The 26,791-nt window shown below is 40.8% G+C and overlaps 1 protein-coding gene across 33 annotated transcripts in view; it reads right to left on the bottom strand.

Moving 5' to 3' along the window:
- The window catches only part of EIF4G3 (eukaryotic translation initiation factor 4 gamma 3), a 378,410-nt gene that overhangs the window by 53,625 nt on the left and 297,994 nt on the right, over window positions 1-26,791 (bottom strand). For 26 of the 33 annotated variants that reach the window (XM_043990697.1, XM_043990692.1, XM_043990693.1 and 23 more), the window contains 5 exons: window positions 25,410-25,498; window positions 21,214-21,463; window positions 16,172-16,305; window positions 6,862-6,981; window positions 6,388-6,498 (listed from right to left, as the gene is read on the bottom strand). In XM_043990697.1, coding sequence (XP_043846632.1) covers window positions 6,388-6,498; window positions 6,862-6,981; window positions 16,172-16,305; window positions 21,214-21,463; window positions 25,410-25,498 — 704 coding nt within the window. The remainder of the gene's footprint in view (window positions 1-6,387; window positions 6,499-6,861; window positions 6,982-16,171; window positions 16,306-21,213; window positions 21,464-25,409; window positions 25,499-26,791) is intronic. The other 7 variants (XM_043990672.1, XM_043990687.1, XM_043990688.1 and 4 more) reach the window with 1 other exon arrangement.

Raw genomic sequence — 26,791 nt, 5'->3', positions numbered from 1 at the left:
TCAGACAACGGTAGGCAACCTGGGGGTCACAGAAAGACGGAAGGACTTCAGGGGCTCTCTAGTTCAACTCTGGAGGCAGCCCCTTCCACTTTGGTCAGTGATTTTTCACTGACCCCAAGCCTAAACTGGCCTCTCTGCCACTTTCAGTCACTCAACTACACAGAATCCATCCTCAACAGGACAGAGAGTTAACACATCTCCTGACTCTTCTCTAGGCCAAAACACACCAAGTTCTTTCACCTGATCCTTAGGTGATGTTATGGACTCAAGGACTTCACCTTCCTGATTGCCCTCCTCTGGATATTTCCAACAGTTAACATCCTTCTTAAGAAAGATGGTACCCTCACAATTGACAACAGTATTCTTTCTTTCTTTCTTTTTTTTTTTTTAGTGAGGCAATTGGGGTTAAGTGACTTGCCCAAGGTCACACAGCTAGTAAGTGTTAAGTGTCTGAGGCTGGATTTGAACTCAGGTACTCCTGACTCCAGGGCCAGTGCTCTATCCACTGCGCCACCTAGCTGCCCCGACAACAGTATTCTTAATGAGGTCACATAAAGCCAGAGGATGTGGGACTCTCATTTCCTTATAACATTTGGGCTACTTAAAGCTTCTAATCCACCAAAATCTCTGGAATGTTTTTTCAGAACTGCTGTCTAATCACGACTCTGTTTTGCTTTTTTTTTCACAGAGAAGGAAACACACACCAAGCGAAGGAAATCTAATTGACTAAAGTGAAACGGTAGAACCACAACTCAAACAGAAATTAGTTCTAACTTCTAGACTTGTGTTCTTGATGCAATACCACACCATCTCTCACTTTTGCCATATACACGGGATTAAGAATGCCTTGGGCATGGTTGCAAAAAAAAAATCTGCATGCTTTTTTATTGGGGGGGGAGGAGTTGGAGGACATGCATTTAAAAACAGAGAAAAGGATAAATTAAAAGCCAGGTATCAGGTATAGACGACAGCTGGGTGGCACAGGTGGATAAAGCGCCAGGCCTCGAGTCAAAAAGACTCATTTTCCTGAATTCAAATCTGGCCTCAGACATTTTCTAGCTATGTGACCTTGAGCAAGTCACTTAACCCTGCTTGCCCCAGTTTCCTTATCTATAAAATGAGCTAGAGAAGGAAAGGGTTAAACCACCACTCCAGTATCTTTGTCAAGAAAACCCCAAACAGGGTCACAAAAATTCAGACATAACAAACATCAGGTAATAATACGAGGGCAGCTAGGTTGCATCGCAGATAGAGTTCCAGCCCTGGAATCAGGAGGAGGACCTGAGTTCAAATTCAGCATCATACTTACCAGCTATATGACTCACAGCAGGTCACTTACCCTATTTGCCTCAGTTTCCTCAACTCCAAAATGAGCTAGAGAGGGAAACGACAAACCACTCCAGTATCTTAGCCAAGAAAACCCCTTACAAAGGGGTCAAGAAGAGTTGGGAATGACTGACCACCACCATAAAGTAATAGTGAAGCAGGACACCCTGCTAATGAAAGGGAAGCACTGAGAAGAGAACAGTATTCTATAGGAAGCATTTCTAAAAATACACTGTACTGAACATTTCCTGCCAGCAGTTAATATGAAGACACTGAAAGAATAATTCTCAATAAAGAGGAAGAATTGAAACACTATCTTAATCATTCCCATTATAGCCTAATGAACATTCCTTAGTCGGCTCAATATGTTCTGTGGTAACTGGGTATGTCTCCTACTTAAATTTATGTCATACATTTATTTTTGTCACAGTGTTTTCACGTAGTTTGTCAAGAACTGCTACTAGATACATTTTAAAATTAGAGTAAAATGAAAGAAAATGTATACTTTCCTTAACTTTAGGAAGCAAATTCTTTCTTGCCTTCAAAGATATCAAATTCCCATTTCTTTGAAGGCCCATGTATAAATTCTGATATTTCCATTTGTAAGATAACAAATAGCACTTACATCTAATCTTTCTACCAAAAAACATACTGATATAGATAAGAGTCTTTCAATCCAGGCAGCTTAAAAACGTGATCACTATTATTGGAAGAGCTTATTCTAAACTAGATGTCAAAGGGAAAGACAAAGCTACAAGAAATTAACTCGTGGGCTGCCAATGGTCTAGTGTTGACTAGTTGGAATTACAAACCCATATTTCCTTGTTCCGAGCTCAAGCTGAACAGTTGGTTCTATCTCTGAAGCAAGGATGATATTATTTACAAATATAAATTTTTTATTAAATGTGATTTATTTAGCTCTATTAATTTCTTCAAGGATTTGTGACTTGTAATACCAAAGAAGCTTAATTAGTTAATGATACTGTTTACTCTATTGGAGCAGTTTCTCATACATACACACATAAACTGATTAGATATGAGTAGTTAATTATATACATCTATATAATGTATATGTGTATATAAACTTATATGTGAACGTACACACACACTCCTTTCTGCTAAGGAAATGGATAGACTTCATTATCAACAAAATCCAGTGGAAACTCATTTAACTGCTTTGTAATGGTTTCCAATGATTTGTTGTGATATAGTTTCAGTTGTGTCCAACTCTTTGTGACTCCTTTTTTGGTGTTTTCTTTTTTTTCTTTCTTTTTTTTTGGTGAGGCTGGGGTTAAGTGACTTGCCTAGGGTCACACAGCTAGTAAGTATTAAGTGTCTGAGGTCACATTTGAACTCAGGTCCTCCTGAATCCAGGGCCGGTGCTCTATCCACTGCACCACCTAGCTGCCCCTTGGTGTTTTCTTGACAAAGATATGGGAATGGTTTGCATTTTGCTTCTCCAGCTCATTTTATACACAAGGAAGTGAGGTAAACCGGGCAAAGTGACTTGCCCTGAGTCACGTAGCTAGTGAATGTCTGAGATTGAATTTGAACTCAGGTCCTATTGACTCCAGGAAGGTGCTCTACCCACCGGCAACCACCTCATTGCCCTTTAAATGATTACCACTAAGTATTTTCCAGGTCTTTTAATTTATATAGTATTTTACATGAAATATTAGTTGTAAAGCCTCAGATAATTCTGTCAATATCTCATCCCTATCGACATAATCCTTGGTAAACATTTCCCTAGGGACTCACTACTAGGAGTTGATGGATATTATTTTACATGGAGCTACAGGGCATAAACTTAGAGAGGGATCTTAGGGATCATCTGTCCCAACTTTCTCATTTTACAAATGAGGAAACTGAGACCTAGGGAGAGAAGAGAGTTAGTTCAAGAATCGACAGAAACTAGAAGACACGGCCCCGGTTCCTACTTTGGTGTTTTATCATATACCAAATGATTTCAGTTTCGCCTGCCCTTGAGGAGCTTACAGTCTCTCTTTGACAATTTGGTCTAGGAGGTTTATGGATCTGGTCAAAGCCACAGGCCCCTGTGGCAGAATTCCCAAGGAGGATTGGATCAGTTACAAGCTAACAGCCCTACTTTCTTCTTCTAAGGAAATGGAGAGTTGCTGATTTCTAACCACTTTCCATTTTAAAAACTGAAGTGCATTTGTCCCATCACCCTTAGGAAATGGATCATTTAAGGAGACATCCTTAAACTCCATAACAGCAGAGGTGTCTTACAATGACCACCACCTGGCACAGGGCACAGCCATGGTGAGTGCTCACGGTAAATGGCAGCTGAACTGATGAATTTTACCTGTATTCTATTACCAGAAGTTGAGGATTTTTCTTTTTTCAATTTTGGAACCTCTTCATTTCACTGCTAAGATCATGATTTAGAGCTAGTGGTGGGGGGTGGGAAGTGACAAGATTATCTATCCTCTGGTCCAACCCTCATGTTCTCTTTTGTGTAATAATTACCTGCATCTATCCCTAAGTCTCCTATTGAACTGTATGTTAGATTTGTTAAATTAAGTGTACAGGACTGTCTCTTATTCACTGATCTCTTCCCTAGGGCCAGGAAAGGGGAATTTGCACAGAGAAAGTCATTAATAAAGATCTGAAATGAATGCTCTGTGTTTGGAGTACTTAGGGGGGCACCATAAAAAGATGGAGAGATGAGAGGACTACTGGATGGTCATTCCACCTCTAGGTTTTGATTATCTTCATTTTCAACTAATTTAAAATATTGTTTTATTGGCATCTCTTTCATTCTCCATTCTTTGCCCTCTTTCCCCATTAAAGATACTAAACAACTGGCCGCATGATATTTATCAAGAAACTGCAGAAATCCCATAGCCTGAAGCTCCATCAGTCCGTGGAAAATAGTCACATACATAACTTCACTTTGCATCAATGGGGCTGTTACTTGGAATTTTTACTAAACTGTACATGAGGGACAGACTGATTAGCAGATCAATTTAAAATGTTTTTCTTAGTTGGTAACAGCAGAAGCTATTATAGGAGTTGTAAATACTCTAAGTTACTCAGAGAACGAATCTAAGTATATTTAATATATGTAAGGCAATTTATCATATCTGGTAATTTTTGAAAATTAAAATAATTTGTGGAATGAATGCAGGGACAAGAACTGGTAATGTCTACAAACAGTCAAATTATTATTTGGTATTTGTTTCTATGATCTCCTGAGATAAATATAAATATATATATTTATATATGTATATATAAAATGGATCACAGAGTAAGAAGGGAAGTTGAGGCCCGTGCTTGTCCAAAAAAGGAGTCCCCTTCCCTCTACAATATCAAAAGAATTTTTCCAAAAATCATGGTATAGTGGGTGTATTTCTAAAGTAATATAATAAAAGAGACAGGGAAAAAACCCCACTAGGTTAGCATTTTTAAAATACAATATTCTAATCTTCTTCCTCTCTATTCTAATCTCCTGTGGGACACAAATGAGGATCTTACATAAACATTTTTTCCAAAGTTTTGCTCCAGTATGATACACAGTTAGCTTATCACTAAAGACCTAAAGTTTAAAACACCCCACAATTTGAGCTGGAATATGAAAAGACAAAAGAGTCTAGGATGCAACTGCTAGTGTTAGTGGTCATTCCTACTTGCATAAATGCTCCTATTTGCTCTAAAAGTGAACTCTTGCAGTACGGTAGAGCAACTTGGAGAAAAGGAGGAAAGAATTCAAATTGCCCTGTTTTGCAGAACTGAATTCTTGTTAACAGTTCTATTTCCATCACTTTTCCCTGACTGTATCCATCCAGCATCAGATACAGACCGAATCACTTCAGACACACACACACACACACACACACACACACACACACACACACACCCTATCTATGTAGTACTTTAGAATGACATGTAAACATACATTCTGATAACATTTAAGTCAAAAATGTTGTAAAAAGTAACTTAGTCTATTGTATGAGTGGCTAAAAACTCATTCTTGACTTTCACCACTGGCAAGCACCACATAGCAAGCTGGTAAAGAAAAGTGAATGTTCATGACAAGAGAAAGAAATCAATACTTCATGTGAGTGGCATATGAACAAAGCTGAGCAATATGATAAGCACAGATGCTGTTAACCATAAGAATAATCTGAATGGTAAGAATTAAAAAAAAAGAACACATTTAAACCATCAAAAAGAAAGGGAAAAAATGCTGTTAAAATATGAGGTTCAATGGTTCTAGAAAGCTGCTTTCTTAGACTTTGTTGTAAGCTCATTTAGGAAAGAGAAAAATGAAAATGTGGTTTTAGAAAAAGTTTAACAAGTCCCAAATTTCAAAGTCTGTGTGAGACTAGGAGATAGTTATACATACACACAGTGTCTTTGTAATGGTAATCTCATTAGGTCAGAAGACCCCCAAAGAGAGGGCTCTTTTTACACACTTTGCGGCACAGAGCACACTGTGGGCACCATAATGTAATTGATTCATGTTTAGCTGCCACAAATGTTTATGTCTACAAATGAATTTACTTTTCCAATAATGTAGTCGTAATGCAAAGCAGATTTCAAAAATGGTCATGAAAAAAAAAGAGGTGGTGGGGAAATAAAAACATATCACCTTGTATAAAAATATTTAAAAGAGCATTCAGATAAATTACTCTTAACAGGGTGATCTGCAAATGTACATGAGACCCCAAATTCCTTTAGAACGTTAGCATTAAGTGCTGATTGTGCCTCATAGGCCAAGGAGGCATCCCGGCCACTGACAGCTAACCCCAGCACGTCGACCAAGTGCAGAGCAGGCGCCAGCTGGTCGAATCCTGCACTGCACAGTGCCCCCGAGTGAACCGCTGGTGTGCCGGCCACACCCCCGCTGAAGAGCCTGCCTGGGGGGGGGGGCAGGCTGTGGGGCGGTAACGGTCATCTGTATTTTACCAGTACTGCACCATTTTGCATATGTCATATTCACACTCATTTTCTGCCCTACACTCAACCAGAAGAGCAACAAGCGGGAAAGATTATGCCAGCCTCCCGAGCGCCCAGTAAGAAAAGGATCCAGCGCACCCCCAGAGGCAGGCTCTTCAGTGGGGGGTGAGACATCGGCAGTGGGGTGCACGTGGGGGCTTTGCCCTGCTCCAGGATCGGTAAGCCATGCCTGCTCTGCACTTTGCAAATCTGCAGTAAGAAAAGACAAAGCAAAGAGATGTCATTTTTCCACTACTTCTCAGGACCCCAACAGAGTTTAATCAAATGATTAAGGAGCAAAACCATTCCTAACACATTTGCAGGTCATTGTGAAAGAAGTATGGGATAAAAAAAATCCAGACCAAATCAATGCAGACCAGCTTCTCTCAGTTTAAAACCACTCAAAAGTATCCTTTATTTGCTTCAATATTGGCATGGAAAGGAGAGTCTCCACCTCTTCTCCTTAGTCTTCTCGGGGAGAGGAATAAAAGCAGCTCTCTGGCTGTTAGGCAAGACTTCATGGAGGCTGTGGTCAGTTTCTATCTAATTGGGTTGTAGGGAACAGGCACTTACAGGTACACCTCTTCCACCAGACGTCTGCCTCCCAAAGTCTGCAAAGGCTGGAGTAAAGTCTGGTCCTCGCGGCAAAATCCGAGGGTCCAGAGTTCGCATGGGCAATTTGGGTTGATTGATCTGCATGAGGAAGCAAAGGAGGATTTAAAAAATCACAGGAGTGTTCAAGACGCAAGATGGCAAAGGCCTTAGAGTGACCACCTGCTAGATGGGGCCAAGAGCTAGCCTAATGAGCCTAAGTCAGCAACCTCTGCTCTGGTCCTTGGATCACAAATGGCCTTCTGATGCTCCTGGGGCTGAGCCCAAATTGCTCAGTGTACACCCTAGATGTTACATGATAAGGCAGAGGTGGCTAAAAGAGTGGCCAACCTACCCTTTCTGGATGGCAGAAACAAACTGGAACACTCACCTGACCAAGCATTTGTTCAGGATATCACACACCTATTTCAGGAATCATAACTATTTTTCATTCTGGCCACAGTTTAATGACTGTCAAGAGTTTACTTTTGAGACAAAGATCAACTTCAAACAAACATGTACAGGATGGGCCAAAAGTCATGAATATTTAATAACTCCTTCATTTTTTGGTTTTTAATTTATAGTACCATAGCATTATATGCAATATATATAGGAAATGAATTTACATTACTTGTAAAAAATCAAATTTCATAAATGGCAAAAAATGAAAAAAAGAATTTCCAAAAAGTCATTAAGACATTAGACCTCTTCATGACTTTTGGCCAACCCTTCCTTTTAGAATACTTGGAGGCTTAGGACAAAGTCTTTACTGCCATGAACAAAGACAAAGATTTGAAATTCAGGATTCTCCAGTTAGGAGGTGGAATACCCCACAAAAGCTAGCTGGATCAAAGAGGAAAAAAAGTTATTTTTATTTCACTTGCCCATATAACTCCCCCAAAAGGAAACCAATCAGTCAGAGATGGGAAAAGATAAAAGGAAAACCGACTAGGTTTGGTAAGTCAAGAAAGTACTTTATTATGTGCTTATTAAATCAATCAGTAAACATTTATTAAGGGCTTGCTATGTGCCCAGCACTATGTGAAGTGCTAGAGATACAAAAAAGGGCAAAAGACAGTCCTTGCCCTTGAGGAGCTTACAATCTAATGGGAGGAGACAACAAACAAATATATGCAAACAAGCTTTATATAGGATGAATAGGAAATCACTGACAGAATGAAGGCACTAGAATTAAGAAGGCTGGGGGAAGGCTTCCTATAGAAGACTGGACTTTAGTTGGGACCTAAAGGAGAAGAGGGCAGCAGTTGGAATGGAGGAGCGAGGGCATTCCAGGCACAGGGGTCAGCCAGAGAGAATGCCCAGAGGCAAGAGATTGTGTCTTGTTCATGGAACAGCCAGGAGACTACTGTCACTGAATGGAAAAGTACATGATGGGGAGTAAGGTATAAGGAGACGGGCAAGGTAGGAGAAGGCTAAATTGTGAAAGGTTTTGAAGGCCAAACAGAGAATTTTGTATTTGATCTTAGAGGCAATACAGAATCACTGAACATTAACTGAGTAAGGGGTGACACGGTTGGACCTAAGTCTTAGGAAAATCACATTAGTGGTTGAATGGAGGATGGCTTGTAGTGGGAAACCCTTGAGGCAGACAGAGCCACTAGTAGGTTATTCCAATAATCCAGGTGTGAGGTGATGTCTACACCAAGGTGGGGGGATCGTCAGAGGAGAAAAGGGGGTGCATCTGAGAGATGGTGCAAAGAGAAATTGACAGACCTTGTCAACAGTTTGGATGTGATGGGAGGGTGAGGAGTCCAGGATGACTCCTAAGAGAATCTGAAGGTGGAAACAGGGAATGAAGAGTGTTAAGTAGAATAAAAAGATAAGCAAGTAGGTTAAACATGGGCCATCAGAGCACTGGTACAACCTTAATTCAACATCAATAGTCATTCAACCATCCTTCACATTAAGTGCATAAGAGAGGAGATGTGTGTGACTTTGTATATATCTACACTAATATTCACGTTTATGTTGACATTATATAAGTTCATATCCTTGTGGTCTCCCCCAGTTGAATGTAAACCCCTTGCAAGTAGGGATTCTTTCTTTCTTTTGGGGGGTGGGGTGGGGCAGTGAGGGTTAAGTGACTTGCCCAGGGTCACAGCTAGTAAGTGTTGAGTGTCTGAGGCCAGATTTGAACTCAGGTTTTCCTGAATCTAGGACTGGTGCTTTATCCACTGCACCACCTAGCTGCCCCTTTATTATGTAGGGATTATGCATTCTTCATGCCCATTTCCACTAGAACCTCGCCCAGTGTCTGGCAGATAGTAGGCACTAAAGATACATGTTGATTAAGAAATCAAAACATATATTCATGTGAAAAAATAGACTCTGCTGTGGATGGTCAGAGACAAATTCTAGAAACCCTCCAGGGGCTTGATTTCATTATAAGAAATTGGTAAACTTGATAGTTTAATTTGGGACAAGCACTTCCTCTAATAATCTGAAATATTTCCATTTGAATTTAATTGCTAGGCCTGGTTCATCTCTGATTCCTGTGGAATGACTTGAGCACTCTGGCAGATCACATTTCAAAGATATAAATCTGACCTTTTCCCCTTATGTTAGCTAATGTGCAAATTAGGTGCCATCTGTGCAACATACACAACCACGGCCTGATCCCTTCATAAGCTGACTACTTCATATAGGCAAACTACTGTCAGGGATGGAGAACAATGGGAAAAAAAAAAAACACAAGACAGCCCCCGTCAGTAAAAATTGTTGGGAAAGCTGAAAGTCTGGCAGAAATTGAGCAAAGACCAATGTTTTACACCATTGACCAATATACGGTCAAAATGGAAACATGACCTAGATATAAAGAGTTATTACAAGAAAATCTGAAGCCGATTTATGGATAGGTAAACAATTTATGAATAAACAAGAGTTAAAGGGCACTGTGAGGTGTAAAATGGATGTCTTTGCCTACATTAAATGAAAAAGTTTTGGTACAAATAGAACAAATATAGCCAAGATCAGAAGGAAAACAGAAAAGTGGGGGAAAATTTTATAGACAGTTTCTCAGATAAAGGTCTCATATCTCAAATATATAAAGAACTTTTTCTAATTTATAAAAATATGAGTAATTTCCTGACTCATAGTCAATGGATATTAACAGGCAGTTTTCCAATGAAGAAATCAAAACAATTTATAGTTTTAAAAAAAGATGCTCTAAATAATTTGGGGGGGGGGGAGGAGCAATGAAGGTTAAGTGACTTGCCCAGGGTCACACAGCTAGTAAGTGTCAAGTGTCTGAGGCTGGATTTGAACTCAGGTCCTCCTGAATCCAGGGCCAGTGCTTTATCCACTGTGCCACCTAGCTGCCCCCTAAATCATTATTAATTAGGGAAAGACAAATTAAAACGACCTTGAGATATCATTTTACACCTATCAGATTGGCTAAAATGACTGAATGGGAAAGCAATCAATGTTAGAAATGTGGAAAAGTTGGGATACCAATTCACTATTGGTGGAACTGTGAACTGATCCAACCATTTTGGAGAGCAATCTGGAATTATGCCCAAAGAATTATTAAACTGCCTATGTACTTTTTTTTTTTTTAAGGAGAGGCAATGGGGGTTAAGTGACTTGCCCAGGGTCACACAGCTAGTAAGTGTTAAAGGTCTGAGGCCAGCTTTGAACTCGGGTCCTCCTGAATAAAGGGCTGGTGCTTTATCCACTGCACCACATAGCTGCCCCCACCTATGTACCATTTAACCTATCAATACCACTACAAGCTTTATTTTAAAAGATAAGGGAAAAAAATAATTTATATGTTCTAAAATATTAATAGTAGCTCTCTTTGTAGCAGCAAAGAACTAGAAACTAACAGGATGCCCGTCAATTCAGGAATGGCCAAACAAGTTGTGATATATGATTGTGATGTAATACTACTGTGCTATAAGAAACAATTAGCTCAACCATCTTAGAAAAACATGGAATCTACTTGCATGAAATAATGATGAGTGAAATAAACATAACTAAGAGAACAGCGTATACATTAACAGCAATAATGTTTTAAGAACAACTTTGAGCAACTAAGTCATTTTGACTATTATAAATACCCAAATTAACTACAAAGGACATATGGAGGAAGCTTCTATTTGTATCCAGAGAAAGAACTGATAAATAAAACTGAAAAATAGAATATACAATGATCTTACATACACACACATATTTGTGTCTGATGGCAGCCATCTCTAGAGTGGGGAGGGCGAAGAGAAGAAAAACGGGATAAGTTATATGATTACATTATTATATATGTTAAAGAAATAGTAAGGAATATATGATAGATTTGCAGTTTCATGTGCAATCATCTTTTTTCCCGTTCTACTATGTTATGGAAATGCTTATTTTATTAAGTTCAGAATAAAATGAAATAAAAAAACAATTACATGAAAAAATGTTCCTAATAAGATAAATGCAAATACTAATATGAGAATGGCAAATTAAAACAATTCTAATTAGGAAAATGGCAACTGTTGGAGGGGATATGGTGATCTAAATTGGTAGGGGCATTGGAACTATACCCCTAAATTCACTAAATTGTGGCTACCCTTTGACCCAACAATACTATTACTAAGCCTATGCACTAAATGATCCAAAAAAAAAAAAAAGAGGTAAAGGACCTATATGTAAAAGAATATTTTGAGCAGCAGCATTTTTTGTTGTTGTAGTTAGATCAAAGAACTGGGAATTTAAAGGGTGCTCATCAATTGGGGCAATGTTGAATAAATTATGGCATACAAATATAATAAAATCTTATTGTGACATAAGAAATGACAAAAAGGAGAGATTCAGAGAAACTCAAGAAGATTTGTGTGAACTGATGACAAATGAAGTAAGCAGAATCAAGAGAATAATTTATAACAATGACTACAACATTGTAAAGAAAAATAACTTTGAAAAACCTTTTAATAATTCTGATTAGTGTAATTATTGACCATGACTCCAAAGGATAAATGATGAAACATACTTCCTACACTCTTGATAGGGAGCAGATGAACTAGAGGTACAGGAGACACAATAGCCAACATACAGATTTCTTTTGTCTGCCTATGATATTTTTTTACAAGGGGAGGGATTTTTCTATTTCTGTGAGAGAGAGGGGTAAAGAATTGGCAGGAAGAGAAGACTGGTGATAGCAATGCCAAAAACAAGAAAAGAAAAAGTGTCAATGAAGCATTTTTTAAAATGCACACAAGAACAGAAGGCAGTTTAGAAAGAAACAGAGACAAAAGAGAGAGCTTTGGAATTGTGACACACACACACAAATTCCTTTTATACATACTATATAGATAGATAGTTAGATATACATATACATACATATATATACACACATACACACACACACATATGGAGTATACATAGACACAAGCTGTATATAACAGAGATTCAATTTCTTTCTTTCTTTTTTTTTGTGTGAGGCAATTGGGGTTAAGTGACTTGCCCAGAGTCACACAGCTAGTAAGTATCAAGTGTCTGAGGTCGGATTTGAACTCAAGGTCCTCCTGAATCCAGGGCTGGTGCTCTATCTATCCACTGCGCCACCTAGCTGCCCCAGAGATTCAATTTCATATAATAATCCTCTTTTTCTGTTCTTTGTATTTAACATAGTCCATAACGAGACTAGATCTTATTAAAAACATATTAACTTTCCCACCTTTATTGTGACAAACAGGAACTGCAAAATCTAAAGGTAGAGGATCATGGGTTTGAAATACTGGATATAATGCTGGACTTGGTTGACAGGTAGGTTAGTTTTTCAAATTTTCTTTAAAAAAAATTTGTTATTAGACATGGCTCGCTCTTTGGTATAAGAGTGCAGGAGGAGGGATATAGGGGAAATGGAGTGATATAAATAAAAAGGATGAATAAAAAATTTAAAAATACATCAAATGCAAAATCCAATAATGTTTTGGGAAATAAACATAGATTTTTCCTCAAATCACACATCTGGAATCAGAGAATCAAGAAATCTTTGAGAGGTAGTAATCTCTCTAACCCTGCAGGAAAATAGGAGGGGAAGGGGATAAAGAGAGAGGGGAAAAGAAGGAAGGGCAGAGTAGGGGAGGGGACAGACAGAAGCAAATCCCTTTTGAAGAGGGATAGGATGAAAGAAGATGGATAATAGAATAAATATCATGGGGAAAGGAATAGGATGGAAGGGAAACAGTTAACAATAGTAATCATGAAAAAGAGAAAAGGGGGAAAATTGTACAAAAAATATTTATAGCAACTCTTGGTGGAAGTTAAGAATGGAGAATCAAGGAAATGTCCATCAATTGAGGAATGATGAAAAAAGCTGTGCTATATGATTGTAGTGGAATGGTCTTGTGCTACAGGAAATGACAAACATGATGATCCCCAAAAAACTTTGAAAGACTAATGAACATCAATGTATAGTGAAGTGAGGAGAGCTGGGAGGACATCGTGCGTAGTGACAGCAGTATTGTTCAATGAGCAATTGTGAATGACTTAACTACTCTCAGTATTGCACTGATCTAAGACAAACCCAAGGAACTAATGAGGAAGCTTACTATGCAGACCTATAGAAAGAACTGATAAAAAACACTTGTGGATTGTACATATACAACCTTGTTGCGATCTTGTGGAGGGGGAGAAAAGGGAGGGAGGGAGGGAGAAAAATTTGGAACTCTAAATCTTATGAAAATGAATGTTGGGGCGACTAGGTGGTGCAGTGGATAAAGCACCGGCCCTGGATTCAGGAGTACCTGAGTTCAAATCCGGCCTCAGTCCCTTGACACTTACTAGCTGTGTGACCCTGGGCAAGTCACTTAACCCCCATTGCCCTGCCAAAAAAAAAAAAAAAAAAAAAGAAAATGAATGTTGAAAACTAAAAATAAAATGGGGGAAATAATAAAAAAATTATTAAAAAAAAAGAAATCTTTGAGTTGAAGAGAATTTCAGAGCTTTTTCAGCACAACAACAACACTTTTCAAAGGAAGGCACTGATGCTCAAGAAAGGGCAAGTGACATGCACGAGGTCATAGAGGAAGTGAGGGGCAGAATGGGGGTGAGAAGCTACATTCCCTAACTCCAGAGCTGCTGCTCTTTCTCCACTACAACACTATCACCTTCACAACAGTGTCCCTGACAAACACTCATTCGACTGCCCCAGAGTAGTGTAGCTCGCTCTGTGGGGAGTTCTAATTGTCAGGGAAGGTCTAGCCTGTCCTGATCCAGACTTCTCACCTGTGCTCTGTATAGTCCAATCACAGTGGCTTTCTCTTGCTATTCCTCTCCCACACTACTCCCTCTTCCTTCTCTGGGCCTTTGCACTGACACTCCCACATTCCCAGAATGCCCTCCTGCCATCACTCTTCTCTCTTGGAATCCTCGGTTTCCTTCAAAATGTAGCTCAAGTGCTTCCTTCCTCAAGAGGCCTTTCCTGGGTCCCCTTAACTTGCCAGTGCTGACTCCTCTAAAGTTACCTTAGTATGTATGCCTTACCCACATCCCACAACCCTCACACCCCCCATTAAAATATAAGCTTCTTGAAGGCAGAGACTGCCACTTTTGTCTTTGTAACCTAAGCTGAGCTGTAAACAGTGCGTGGCACACAGTATGTGCTTCATATGTACTGTTTTTCCCCCTTGATTGTTCAAAGATCATGCAAGTGGTAAAAGTGAAATTTGAAACTGGGCCTTCTGCCTTCAGATGAACTCTAAAGTTTTACGCACATGAACAAATTAATTCACTGCTCTCCAATTAACTTCTAAAATGTTGTGCACACAGACAAGTTTCTAGATCTTTGACATGTTTTTATACTTATTTTTGACTTTCTCTAGCATTTACTCCTGGCTTCTGTTAGTAATATACACAAATGCCGATTCCGGTTTATTTTGTAATCTGCGATGTCACAAATGCTCTTGTCACCTTACTGAGTGTTAGTTTTCTAAGAAAACCATTATATCATCTGCAAACAGGGACACTGCATCCTCATCTTTGCCCATGTTTATTCTTTACATTTCTTACTCTTATTGTTATTGCTATCATTGCTGGCAGTCTATGAAATAAGAGCAGAATTTAAAAAGCATCCTTACCATACTATCTTAGCCTTGGATTTACTGGGGAATTAACAGCGTTTCTCCATTGAAAATAATACTTTTGATTATTTGAAGGGTCCTTCCCACGCCTGGGCTTTTTTAGTGTCTTGTGAGTGAGTCACAGATTTTGCTGAAGGCTTTCAATGTATCTATGGTGCTAATCATGTGTGTGTGTGTTTTTGGGTTTTTTTGGTGAGGCAATTGGGGTTAAGTGACTTGCCCAGGGTCACATAGCTAGAAAATGTCAAGTGTCTGAGGGCATATTTGAACTCATGTCCTCCTGAATCCAAGGCCAGTGCTTTATCCACTGCACCACCTAGGGGCCTCACATGTGTGCGTTTTTAAATTTTTTTTTTATATTTATATGACTATGCAAACACTTCCCCAATGTTAAAACCTCCCTTCGGGGAAGTTAGGTGGCACAGTGGATAAAGCACTGGCCCTGGATTCAGGAGGACCTGAGTTCAAATCTGGCCTCAGACACTTGACACTTACTAGCTATGTGACCCTGGGCAAGTCACTTAACCATCATTGCTCTGCAAACCCCACCCCCCAAAACAACAACAAAAAAACCCCCACCCTTTATAACTTTGCCATAAGTACACATTAAGGAATCTTTTTTTAAAAAGCTACACTGATATATTCTCTTTGCTAAAATTTTACTAAAAAATTACTAGGATCAATGTTATTTAGTGATATTGGTGTAAAGCTTTTTCTCTGCTTTATTTATCCCTCCTTGGAATAGGCATCAAGATGATATGCATATCATAAATAGAGTTTGGTAGGGTGCTATCCTTCTTTATTATTGAAAAGGGCCATAAAAATGCATAAATTATCTTTTGTGTTAGCCTACTAACCTATACGTGGGCTTATATAATGACAAAATTATACATTTAAAATAGGAACGACCTAAAAAACTGCAGAGGTATTCTGTGCCATGGCTATTTAAGAACAGATTATTATGTGAAAAACAAAATTCATCAAGAAAGCACTTAAAAAACTAAGTTGGCATCCGAGTTAATGCTCTGGATGGTTCCCCTTAAGACACGAGTTCTTAAATTGGAGTCTGTGAACTTGTTTGTTTTCTAAATACTGGGATAATTATATTTCAACATAAATGATTCTGAGAAGGCATCCATAAGTGTCAGCAGATCGTCCCAGGGGTCCAGACCAGGTTAGGAAATCCTGCTGCACAGACTCTTACTCACCTTGTCCAGAACCACATCACTGATGGGAGGCAGGCCCTCGGGCTTCTGAATACAGGCTGGCATGAACTGGAAGTCGAGGAGGAACTCCCTGTCATACTGCTTCTTCCCTTCAGTGTCAGCAGGCTTCCAGGACTCTAGAAGAGGGAGATGGGCAGCGACGTGTACTTAGTACAGTGAGACACAGCTACATGAGTAGAGATCTCAAATGATCAAGAGCACAAACTAGATGCCAAGGAAGAAAAACTGTCTTGCTTATCTAGAATCATGAACAAATCCATCAATTAACCAGTCACAAAGGTCAAACATAAGCAGAGTACAGGCCACACACAGGGTTTTACACTGTGTTACAATTGCTACAAAAATAAACACAAAATCAGAGGCCGCCTATGGACAAGGCTACCTAATGACAATCAGAATTACATGAACCTCAAATATCCTAAATCCAAAAACTGTTTGAATGATGTTGACAATTTTAAGGGGAAAATTGAAAAGGAGGGGTCATGACTATGTCTGCAATCATTCATTGTGAGCTGGGAGTTCAGGGAGGGAATGAGGATGGAGATGCCAAAACCTTGCCTTTCTCTCAGACAGGGAAACATCAGCCTGGAACCTCTTCACATTTCTGAATGCTCTGAAGTACCAGGGGAGCAGAGGCCACCCCATCCTGCCTGTAATTTACACTGAGTGCTCCCTTTTCCCTCACTCCCATTCTCTTTTCTAGCAAGTTATGCCCCCCTCCTTCCTACACTCTCGCTCCCAATATACCTTTCACTGTAGGCTCAGCGCCTGGGCCTGAAACATCTGAGTCTTTCCCTCTTCTCTGACTCTCCAGCCCACTCCCCAGAGAAGTCGCTGGCACTTTCTTTTCTCACTCTTCAGGGCTTCCCGTGCCATTCTGCCCCCCTCAGCACAGACCTCACCTAACTGTACTGGCAAGGTAGACAGCAGGTGACTGGAGAGTCTTTTCTATTCTCCTTCCCATCCACTCATGCCCCCTTGGTATCTAGAACCTGTTTGACGTTATTAGCTTTTCCTTTCTCTTGTCCTTTACTCCAGTCTCTGATGAAAGATGGACGTTTGCTTTTATTCCCTTGAACACTCAGGGGCTAAGCAAGCACTGCGGCACAGGTCACCCACACTGACTCTGTGTGATTGAATTAGAAGTAGACCACTATGGTTGTGGAACACTGTTATGTACATATTCAGTAGATATGTTGGATCTTTTTTTCCCCTTTGTCTTTGTTACAAATAAGGGCTCTCATTGGATTAGGGGAGGGCTACAATCAGAAAGGAAATGTTAAAAAAAAAAAAAGAAACTGATCATATTAAATTTTTTCTAAAAAGAAAATCTGCCTTTTGCCTGTTTGGCCCACTGAATTAGAGAATCCACTGTTTTCTAGGATTAGAGGTCTCCCAAAGTATCACAGACACATGTGTATGTATGTGTATGTATGTGTGTGTATGTGTATATATATATATATACACACACACACACATGGATGTATGTATATATGTTTGTATGTATTCTTTATAAAGTCATATTTTCTGATGGGACAAGCTCACATTACAGAATGAACTTCTTCAGGGAGAAAATATGTCCTTGGTGTGAAATATTTGAAAAAAAAGGACAAATCTTTCTTCTTTATAGTGTTTTTATTTAGAGGAAATAAATCAGTAAGAACAAAGAAAGCTCTCCAATGTTTCTACAATAGCAAAATGGCCATTTTGACAAGCAAATCAAAGCATCTAAGACTAAAGAGTGTCTGATGGGAATGGCTTTGAGAACAGATGCAGTGTTTAGCTAGGATGCTGGATTCAAAAGAAGTATATGTATTCTTCCTATAGTTTCCTTCCCTCAGTCAGCCACAAGTTGTAGTTAGTAACTTAGTAGCAGTGAGTGCTACTTAGTAACTCCTGGTAGCAGTGAATGGGGTGCAGTGGGGCCTCACCTAGACCACACACTGTTAAGGAACTACCACTAAAGGACTCCTGTTAAAGAGGTGCAGGCCCAAGTTCTAATCTCTTGAATTGCTATACATTGAGTCTGAAAATTCTGTAGTATTTCACAACAATCAGATGCTCCCTACTCAAAAGAAATGCTAAGTTTTCTTTTTCCCCCTTTCCTTTGGGTGAATTTCTTTTTGTGAGTTTTAAGTAGCAACAAATGGGAACGGAAAGGCTAGGTATAGATCCAGTCCTGCACTTCTGCCCTAATAAGGTAACAGATAAGAAAGCTTGAGTATCATCAGCCTACTTGAAGTGACGAAGATCACATTAAGGTAAAAAGGGGCCAAAAAGCAAAAAGGTATTCATTTGTTCAGATGGAGAATTTAGCAGGTTAACGGGATGGTGGCGGCAGCAGTGTGTGTGTTGGGGTAAATGAACGATGAGGAGGAGGACAGGTAGTGACATCACATAACAGCTTCTAGTCAAAAGGGTCTGTTACTAATGGAAAACAGAACAAGACAAGAGGAGTCGGCAGAGGAAATGTGTCCCCTCATCCTTCTGACAACCGCTACTCATCTGATAGAGTGCTTTAAGATTTGTCAAGTCCTTTACCAGTCTGAGGTAGCTAGTATATGTACAATCTTCTGCACTTTATACAGGTAAGTATATGAAGGTAAGTGACCTGCCTATTCCTAAGTGACATCAGCAGGATTTGGCCTTGAGTCACAAGGATCTCCTTTGGAAAGCACAACTGTACATAGCCAATACACCATGTACTTCTGTTTCCTTACCAGTTTGCCCATTTAAAATGTTATCCTTTTATTAAGATATATTCACTGATTTTTCAATTTTATGTAAAGTTACTCCAAAGTAATCTCATGCAAAATAGAGCCCTTTACTAGGAAAATGAGTCTAACAGACAAAAATACTTCTTAATCTAGCCAACAGAACCATCCTGCACATATTTGGGGGGGGCAGGGCAGGGCAATGGGGGTTAAGTGACTTTCCCAGGGTCACACAGCTAGTAAGTGTCAAGTGTCTGAGGCCAGATTTGAACTCAAGTACTCCTGAATCCAGGGCTGGTACTTTATCCACTGCACCACCTAGCTGCCCCCATCCTGCACATATAATAATTAATTGGATAAGTGAAATTGAGCAGAACATGAGTGACATCATCACATATATAAGCAAAAGAGAATATGCTGTATCTTAGAGATATTTATTTTCAAAACAAGTTACACGGCAGAAACTATGCCGGAGACGGAAGAGAACAATGATGATGCAAGATCAGAAGAAAGCTAGAACTAATTACTGAGTGGTACTTAATAGTTCCAAATTCTGGTGTGGACCCGAGTCGGTCAAAACGGGATGTACTTCTGGGAGTAAATCAGGAGGCCTGGAACAGGCCCAGGACACCTCTGGACTATGTCAAAGAGGTTCTGGTCCATTGCTGAGCATGCTTGAGGTGGGGAGGGACCTAGATCAAATTGAACCCTCAGATTCTTCCCAAATTACTCCACTTCCTGAAGGTTTTCTAACAACCATAAGGGAGAAAAGATAACAACTTGGGCATGTGCCCAGATATGTTGTCCTCTGCTTTTTTGAATGCATGCTCATGTCTTTCATTTCAACAGATCCAGGGATTACAGGTTTAGAGCTAGATGGGCCCATGGAGAGGTCACAGAGTCAGTCAGTCATTCTTCCTCCTTGTTTCACAAACAAGAAAACTGAAACTCAGAGCTATCCAGTGACTTGTCTGAGGTCACACAACCATACAGTGAGCAGTTGAGGTAAGACTTGAACCTAGAGCCTGTGACTAAATTCAGCCCTCTTGTCCACATGGGGTACCATGTTTGGGGTTGGTCATCGACCAGGTCCATTTGGGGGCATATGAATCAATAGACTGTACATCTTGGGGATCAGAGCTTAGGTTGTTCTATTACCTGCCTATGACTAAAAGAAATAGGTTTGTTGAAATGACAGAGGCAACCCCCAAATGCTAAAAGCCAACCACAGAAAATGCTTTTCTTTGTAGCTGTTTAGTGGGGATAATCTAAATCCAGTTCTAAATTCAAACCCAATTTCTAGGAGTCGTCTTTCAGATTAGGTATAATGAGAGGGGGTTCTCACCTCCACCAAACATTTTGATTAAAACAAATTCTTTCCCCATGGGTCCACATTAAGTGCTGTATATCCATGGGGAAAAAAATGGAAATAGCAACAGAAAAAGCTAAAAGTTCACAGTAAAACATCACAAACGTGGGTTTGCAAGGAAGCGAGCTCTCTGCTTATTGTCTGGTGCTGGGGGGTGTCTCTGGGGTGCGGAGCTCACATAGCTTCATGCTCTACTGGGCCTCAGTCGATGTTACTGCCACTACGAACTATTCTGGTCCAGGGTGATGTGGCTTTGCAGGGCAGCTTTGGCAAACAAAGTTGTGAGTTGTCTTGGTTCAGACCTCGTGGAGTGCCTTGTTCTTTTCTATATGTCAAGCATTCACTTGTATTTTCTTCTAATCAAAGTTAAGTGGGTTTTCTTGCTAGGGTTATGTGCTTATATGGGATGTCCCACATGTCTTAGTATAATTTTAAGCTATCAAATCTTCTTCTTCTTTTTTTTTTTTTTGTCTTTTTTTGCAGGGCAATGAGGATTAAGTGATTTGCCCAGGGTCACACATCTGGTAAGTGTCAAGAGTCTGAGGCCGGATTTGAACTCAGGTTCTCCTGAATCCAGGGCCAGTGCTTTACCTACTGCACCACCTAGCTACCCCATAGCTATTACATCTTAAAACAGCACTAAGACTTTTGGGACACCCTGTACAATAATCACATTCATTCTAGAAAGTCAACTAGATGCTAGAAAAGTCAGACATTCCAGTAGCTAGACTTCATTTCCTTCATCAATTGTTTCTTTCTTGAGTGCCAGAGAAAAAGAAACATTTGGCTCCACCTGCTACAGTGTGGCCCTCTTTCATTCTGAGGATGGGTCAGTGCCACTTGCTCTGCCCATCTGCTCTGGCATTCTTGGAACTGAGCCCTGGAAGCCAGCACGCACACAAGGGGAGGGGAAGGGAGGGGAAGCAAGGGGCAGGACTCACCTGGCTTCAGAGGGAAGGCCACCCCATCACCAGAACTGTCCGGGGAGCCCGAGTTTGCATCGACTCCTTCCCCTTCAGAAGCACTCTCGGCTCCATTTCGCACGGGCTCATTTTCCTGCTCTCCATTTTCTTCCACAGCTTTCGCCTTTTTAAGGTCAGGGGGGTCTCGCTCAGGGTGAAACCCTTGGCTCATTTTATCCTGTTCAGATTCAAGTACTTTGTCGCCTGAAAGCTCCTCTTCAACTTTAGGCTGAAGTATAAGTGAACACAGAAGTTACAGTTTAAAACCAAGCTATGTGTATAATGCATGCAGAAATACACCGACAGATACACACACGCATGCACACACACACACAACGCCTGAGACTCAGTATGAGATGCTGCCATGTATAGCTTAGAGAAGTGTCATGACAAGTTTATTTAAGACACTGCATTGAATTCCTTTGGGCTAACACAGACAATTACCAGTGTTACTCAAATGGTTTAATTATGACTAATGAAGGCCAAATATACAAAGGCTTAGAATGGAAAGGACTGTTAATCCTTCTCCTGTGCTGGCCTCCAGCGAGTAAGAGTCGCAAGGCAGCCGTTCCCCCAGTCAATGTCAGGGGCTCTTCACGGTCTGCTCTTGGCAGCCCCAAGGAGATTTCAGGAAAGGGTTCAAAAATAACAGGCACTGAAAGGCTGCTTATCTGCCTTGCCAGAGAGAGGCTGTTTTCGTTCTATTTTGGGATACAGATTTTCGAATCCTCCTAGACCTTGGCCTGATCCAGCTTCCATCCAGGGAAGTTTAGCTTCTGGTTTGTCTTCTCTATGTGAAGAACAGAAGAATGAGCTGATCTTACAGCTGCTGATCTTTGATCACCTCACTCTTAAGTAGCCAATGGAGGGGAGTGCTGAAGTGTCCTGTATATTCCCCCAAACATCTGAATGTAAATGTGGATGGACGTCAAGTTACTTGTGGTGTGAAAGATGAACAGAGCCATGATTCACAGGCGCCTGATCCAGCCTGAAGGCTGAGATCCTAGCGTGCTTTGCACAGCAGCTGCAGAGATAGGCAGGGTCATGCAAACTCCAAGGAAGGAGTCATGCTAGGAGGCCCAGCCAGACCCAAAGATGGCCAACTCAGGAGTGGGGAGGATGAGGGTGAGCACAAAGGCACCCAGGGCTGTTCACTCAAGAAGGAGGTATAGAGCTGGCATACCCAGAGACCAACCAGACACCAATTTCTCCTAAGATGTTGCTCTACAGACACAGATAAGTATTTGTGGGAAGCCACATTTTACAAATGGAATGAGGAAGCGAGGGGGAAAGACACAATACAGCATTCTGAATGCTAAGAGGATACTGTCCAGAAAATAATGAAGGTCTGAAGTTCTAAGAAAACAAAGGTGGCTGAAAACAATACTTATTTCTATTTCGTGAATGCGGAAGGAAGTTGACCTGAACCTCAATATGGCTTATCGTCCATACTTTAAAAATAATTAGTATCATGTAATTTCTTTAAAATTCCAGTGGGATTTGTTCTGCTTGACTTACATAACTGTTACAAGGGTTTATCTGCTTTTGTTTTCTAGTGGAAGGGAAAGGGGAAGAGAAAATAGATTTTTGTCATTGAAAATTCAATTTTAAAACTCTTTACCAACTCAGATTGTAGGTATAGGACAGCAATAATCTATAGGTGAGTGACATTTAAGGATAATTTTATTAAAAGTCAAGAAAGCTACAACCCACAATTGTATAAAATACATCCTTGCTTCTGAATATGGGCAATACAAAAAGTAGCAAGTGTAGAGAAGAAAAGGTGAGGTGGAGAGCAAGACAAGCCCACATGAGCTGTGCCAAAAATCCTCATTGCTGATTATTAAAAAGCAACACACAGAGACTTAAGTTTCCTACCCAGATGAAGAAACCTAAAGAAAACAAGGTCTGTGAACCATCATATGGAAGGACTAGACCCAAGGAGGCAGCTGTGAGGTCACATAGGAAACATTTCCAAAGGCACCTACCAAATAACACGCTGAAAGAGATCTGTTAAGCCAGTGAGATGGAGGATGTTCTGCCAGGCTGGGACGGCACATGCCCTTAGCTCTTAGATTGTCACCACTGGATTTACTGTGATCATTATTATTTTCACAGAGAGCAATTGGTAGCACTTGTAGCTTGGCTTCTTACAATGCATACACATAATGCCATCAAAGCGGAGAGGACAGTAGTGCCTTCCTTTCTGGCTGAGCTGTGCCAAATGCACAGGGAGAATTCTACTTCTTCACGCTCAGGTTGTTTGGGGCACCTGCATCCTCTGAGAACTTTTCAATAAAAACACCTCTCTAAAAAGCCCCCAAAAGATGTTGGAGATGAATCACTCATGTCATCTGTCCAGGTGGTAATTTAAGACAGCTTTTGAATGATTCCACAACAACAGGAATACTGACCCAGCAGGGATTACAGAACCTCCCACTCTGCTGACAGGTCTCTTAACACTTTATTTTACATGGATTTGGAGAAGGATGGTTTACCAGGTTAACTGAGAAATGTGATTCTTTCAGGACTACCAGAAGGAGGAAAGGGGGATGAAGATTTTGACACGAGGCCTGTATGGAGCCACCACTCTAGTGGGTAGACATCCAGCCTCTGAAGAAGCAAGCTCAGAAAAGCAGGGTGGTTGGGAGGGGAGTAGGGTAAAGGGTGGGGCTGGAGAGGTGGGGCCTGGCTCCAGAATGGTGTCTGCAGCCATCCAGCGAGCAGCTTTCTGGGGCAGAAAGCCTATCCGCTGGACAAAGAACCCTAGGCGCTTACTTAGGAGAGAGCTCAAGAACAATGCTGCCTGAGGGGAGCTCAACCCAGAGAAACCCTGTGACCATACCGGGAATGTGTGAGACTCCCCGGCCTCTGGAAGGTGCTGCAGGCATTTGATCCTCTGTAGGAGCAACATTTTCTTGTCCAGCTGCCACAGCTGTGCAGCAGCTATTCACAGCTCTCGAACTTCCTGCCTGTTCTTAACTCCTGATCACCACAATGAAATCACAGCGTGCAACATTTTAGTGGTTGCTATGGGACTAACTGTGACATCAACAGAGCATCATGTTGGAGCAATGACAGGGGAACACCACTAGCAGGTGGGCCTGCCTGGAGGAGGAGGCCAGACTTATAGATGGCAGGAGAGAGTACAAAGACAGGAAACCATCACAGGACAATGTCTAGATTTGACATGGTAACTCCCGATTTCTTACAGAAGCACTTATTTTAAGATAATGGTTTTGTCCCAGAGAAGAATCTACAGCTGGGGCTATATAGCCACACTGTCGTCCCCTTTCCAGCTCTGGGATTTGTCATTCAGTAACAACGTTGAAAACACTGATGTTGTAATTATAAAATTGCAGACCCCAGTCCTCAGTATTAAATACAACTCTTAATCCTATCTTGAGGACTATGATTGAAATTGCTTTGTTGGCATTTACAACAAAATCTAGCTTAGGAAATAACTAAGGGGAAAAAAAGCTTAATAATACTGGAGTCACCACTGCGGGGCTAATTTGAAAGAGGCCAGATAACTAAAGATCTCTCTCAATTTCCCTGGAGTGGGCCATCATACTTGTGCTTCTATTACTTGTCTGTATTGGAACAAACTCTCAAAAATGGAGCGCTGCTTTGATTAGCTCATGGAGTAAATCGAGTTTGTTAAGGATCAAGAGAGCAGTAATGTCAAATGAACCTTCTGCATTCCACACCAGCTAAAGGAAGGATAATGGAACGGTTTCCCACACAAACCGTCATAGCTGACACAAAGGGCAAGGGGGCGAAGCAGAGTAGGGGAGAGCAGAGGGAAGAGGATCCAACAAAACTCTTTTTTTTGGGGGGGGGGGAGGCAACTGGGGTTAAGTGACTTGCCCAAGGTCACACAGCTAGTAAGTGTCAAGTGTCTGAGGCCGGATTTAAAGTCAAGTCCTCCTGACTCCAGGGCCGGTGCTCTATCCACTGCGCCACCTAGCTGCCCCCCAACAAAACTCTTAGGAAGCCAGTAAGTAGGCAAAGTCCCAGAGTAACTGGGTTTTTGAAAAAAACTACTCAAAAAGTTTGAGGAAACTAACAAATCTCTCTTTAGTCTGAGGACAGAAGTACTGACCCAACTGTGATTTTTTGAAAGGCTCCACTGACCTGAAATTGGGTTGTCAAAATCTATAGTGCTTTCTTACCTCTGATTCCGCCTCTAATGCCTCTTCAGTGGTTCGGGTCCGATCTTTTGGTTTCTTCCACATCTTTGGTGCTGTTACAGCTGTTTGGGCTGCAATACAAGTTTATACCCATTACTTGCCAACATCAAATCATGCTAAGGAGAAACAGGTCATATGGATGGAGTGGGGGGAGTCAGGAAGTGGGGAGGTGTTTATTACAAGTAATGCTTTGTCACTTCACGGAAGGCACCACACTCAACATCTACCTTGGAGTCATGTCAAAATTCAAAATAAAATTAAAATGAAATGCAGCTTCACAGCATCAGACAGCCTTCGGTTAACATGACACAAACAAAAATCCCCTCTCAAAACAACTGGGATATGTCCTCAAGCAATACTCTCTTTGCTTCAATGCCTCCAGTGACAGGGACCCTTTCCTTTCCTGGGCAAACTCAAGTGTGGGGAAATTTTTCCTGATGACCTAACCATGAAATCTTTCAGTAACTCCAGTCATTGTTCTAGTTCTACATGCTAAAGACAAACTGATTGGCTGCTTCCTCTTCCACGTGGCAGCCCTTTAAATGGCTGAGGGCAGTAACTGCACTTCCAGGTCTTCCCTAAGCTAAAGAAGCCCAGGTTCGTTAAGTGGATTCTTTTACAGAAAACCTTCCAGTTGTCTCATCATGTCAGTTGACCTTCTCTGGATACACTCTAGCTTGTTAACTTTCCTATAATGTGCCTAGAACTTAATGGTCTGATCAGGGTAAATCAGAGCAAGATGATACCTCCCACCCCTTTTTGAACACTACACTTCTATTCATGAGGTCTTGCATGGAATTAGATTGATGGCTTCTCTATAGAGCAGTGTAGACTCCACTAGAAGCCAAGGCCATCACAGCCTCCTCACACGACAGTGGTCAAAGCCACTTCTCCCTCATCCTATACTCATAAAGCTGATTCCTTCTACATCCATAGCATCTTATGAAACTACTGATCTAGATTTTTGAGATCTTTACAAAGTGTCACTGCCACTGAATTTTACCTCTTCCTTCCAGCTTGGTGTCATCTTTTATTTCGTAAGTCATTGTCCCAAACTACCCAGAGTGCAAAAGAACACTTGGTGTTAATAGTTCATATCTGTTATTAAAATATTTTTCCTGTCTCCATATTATGTCTGTAGGGGTGAATGCTTCTAATGCTCAACAAGCTTTCTGGGTAAAGTAAACTTTAATTTTCAGAATCTAATCTGACAAAAATTTACCAGGTGCCTACGATGTGTAAGGCATCAACTTTTTTTCCTTCTTTTTTTTGGGCAGGGCAATGAGGGTTAAGTGACTTGCCCAGGGTCACATAGCTAGTAAATATCAAGTGTCTGAAGCCAGATTTGAACTCAGGTCCTCCTG

The sequence above is a fragment of the Dromiciops gliroides genome, chromosome 3 (genome assembly GCF_019393635.1).
Source record: "Dromiciops gliroides isolate mDroGli1 chromosome 3, mDroGli1.pri, whole genome shotgun sequence".
NCBI lineage: Eukaryota > Metazoa > Chordata > Mammalia > Microbiotheria > Microbiotheriidae > Dromiciops > Dromiciops gliroides.
This window is presented reverse-complemented; position numbering and strand designations above follow the sequence as displayed.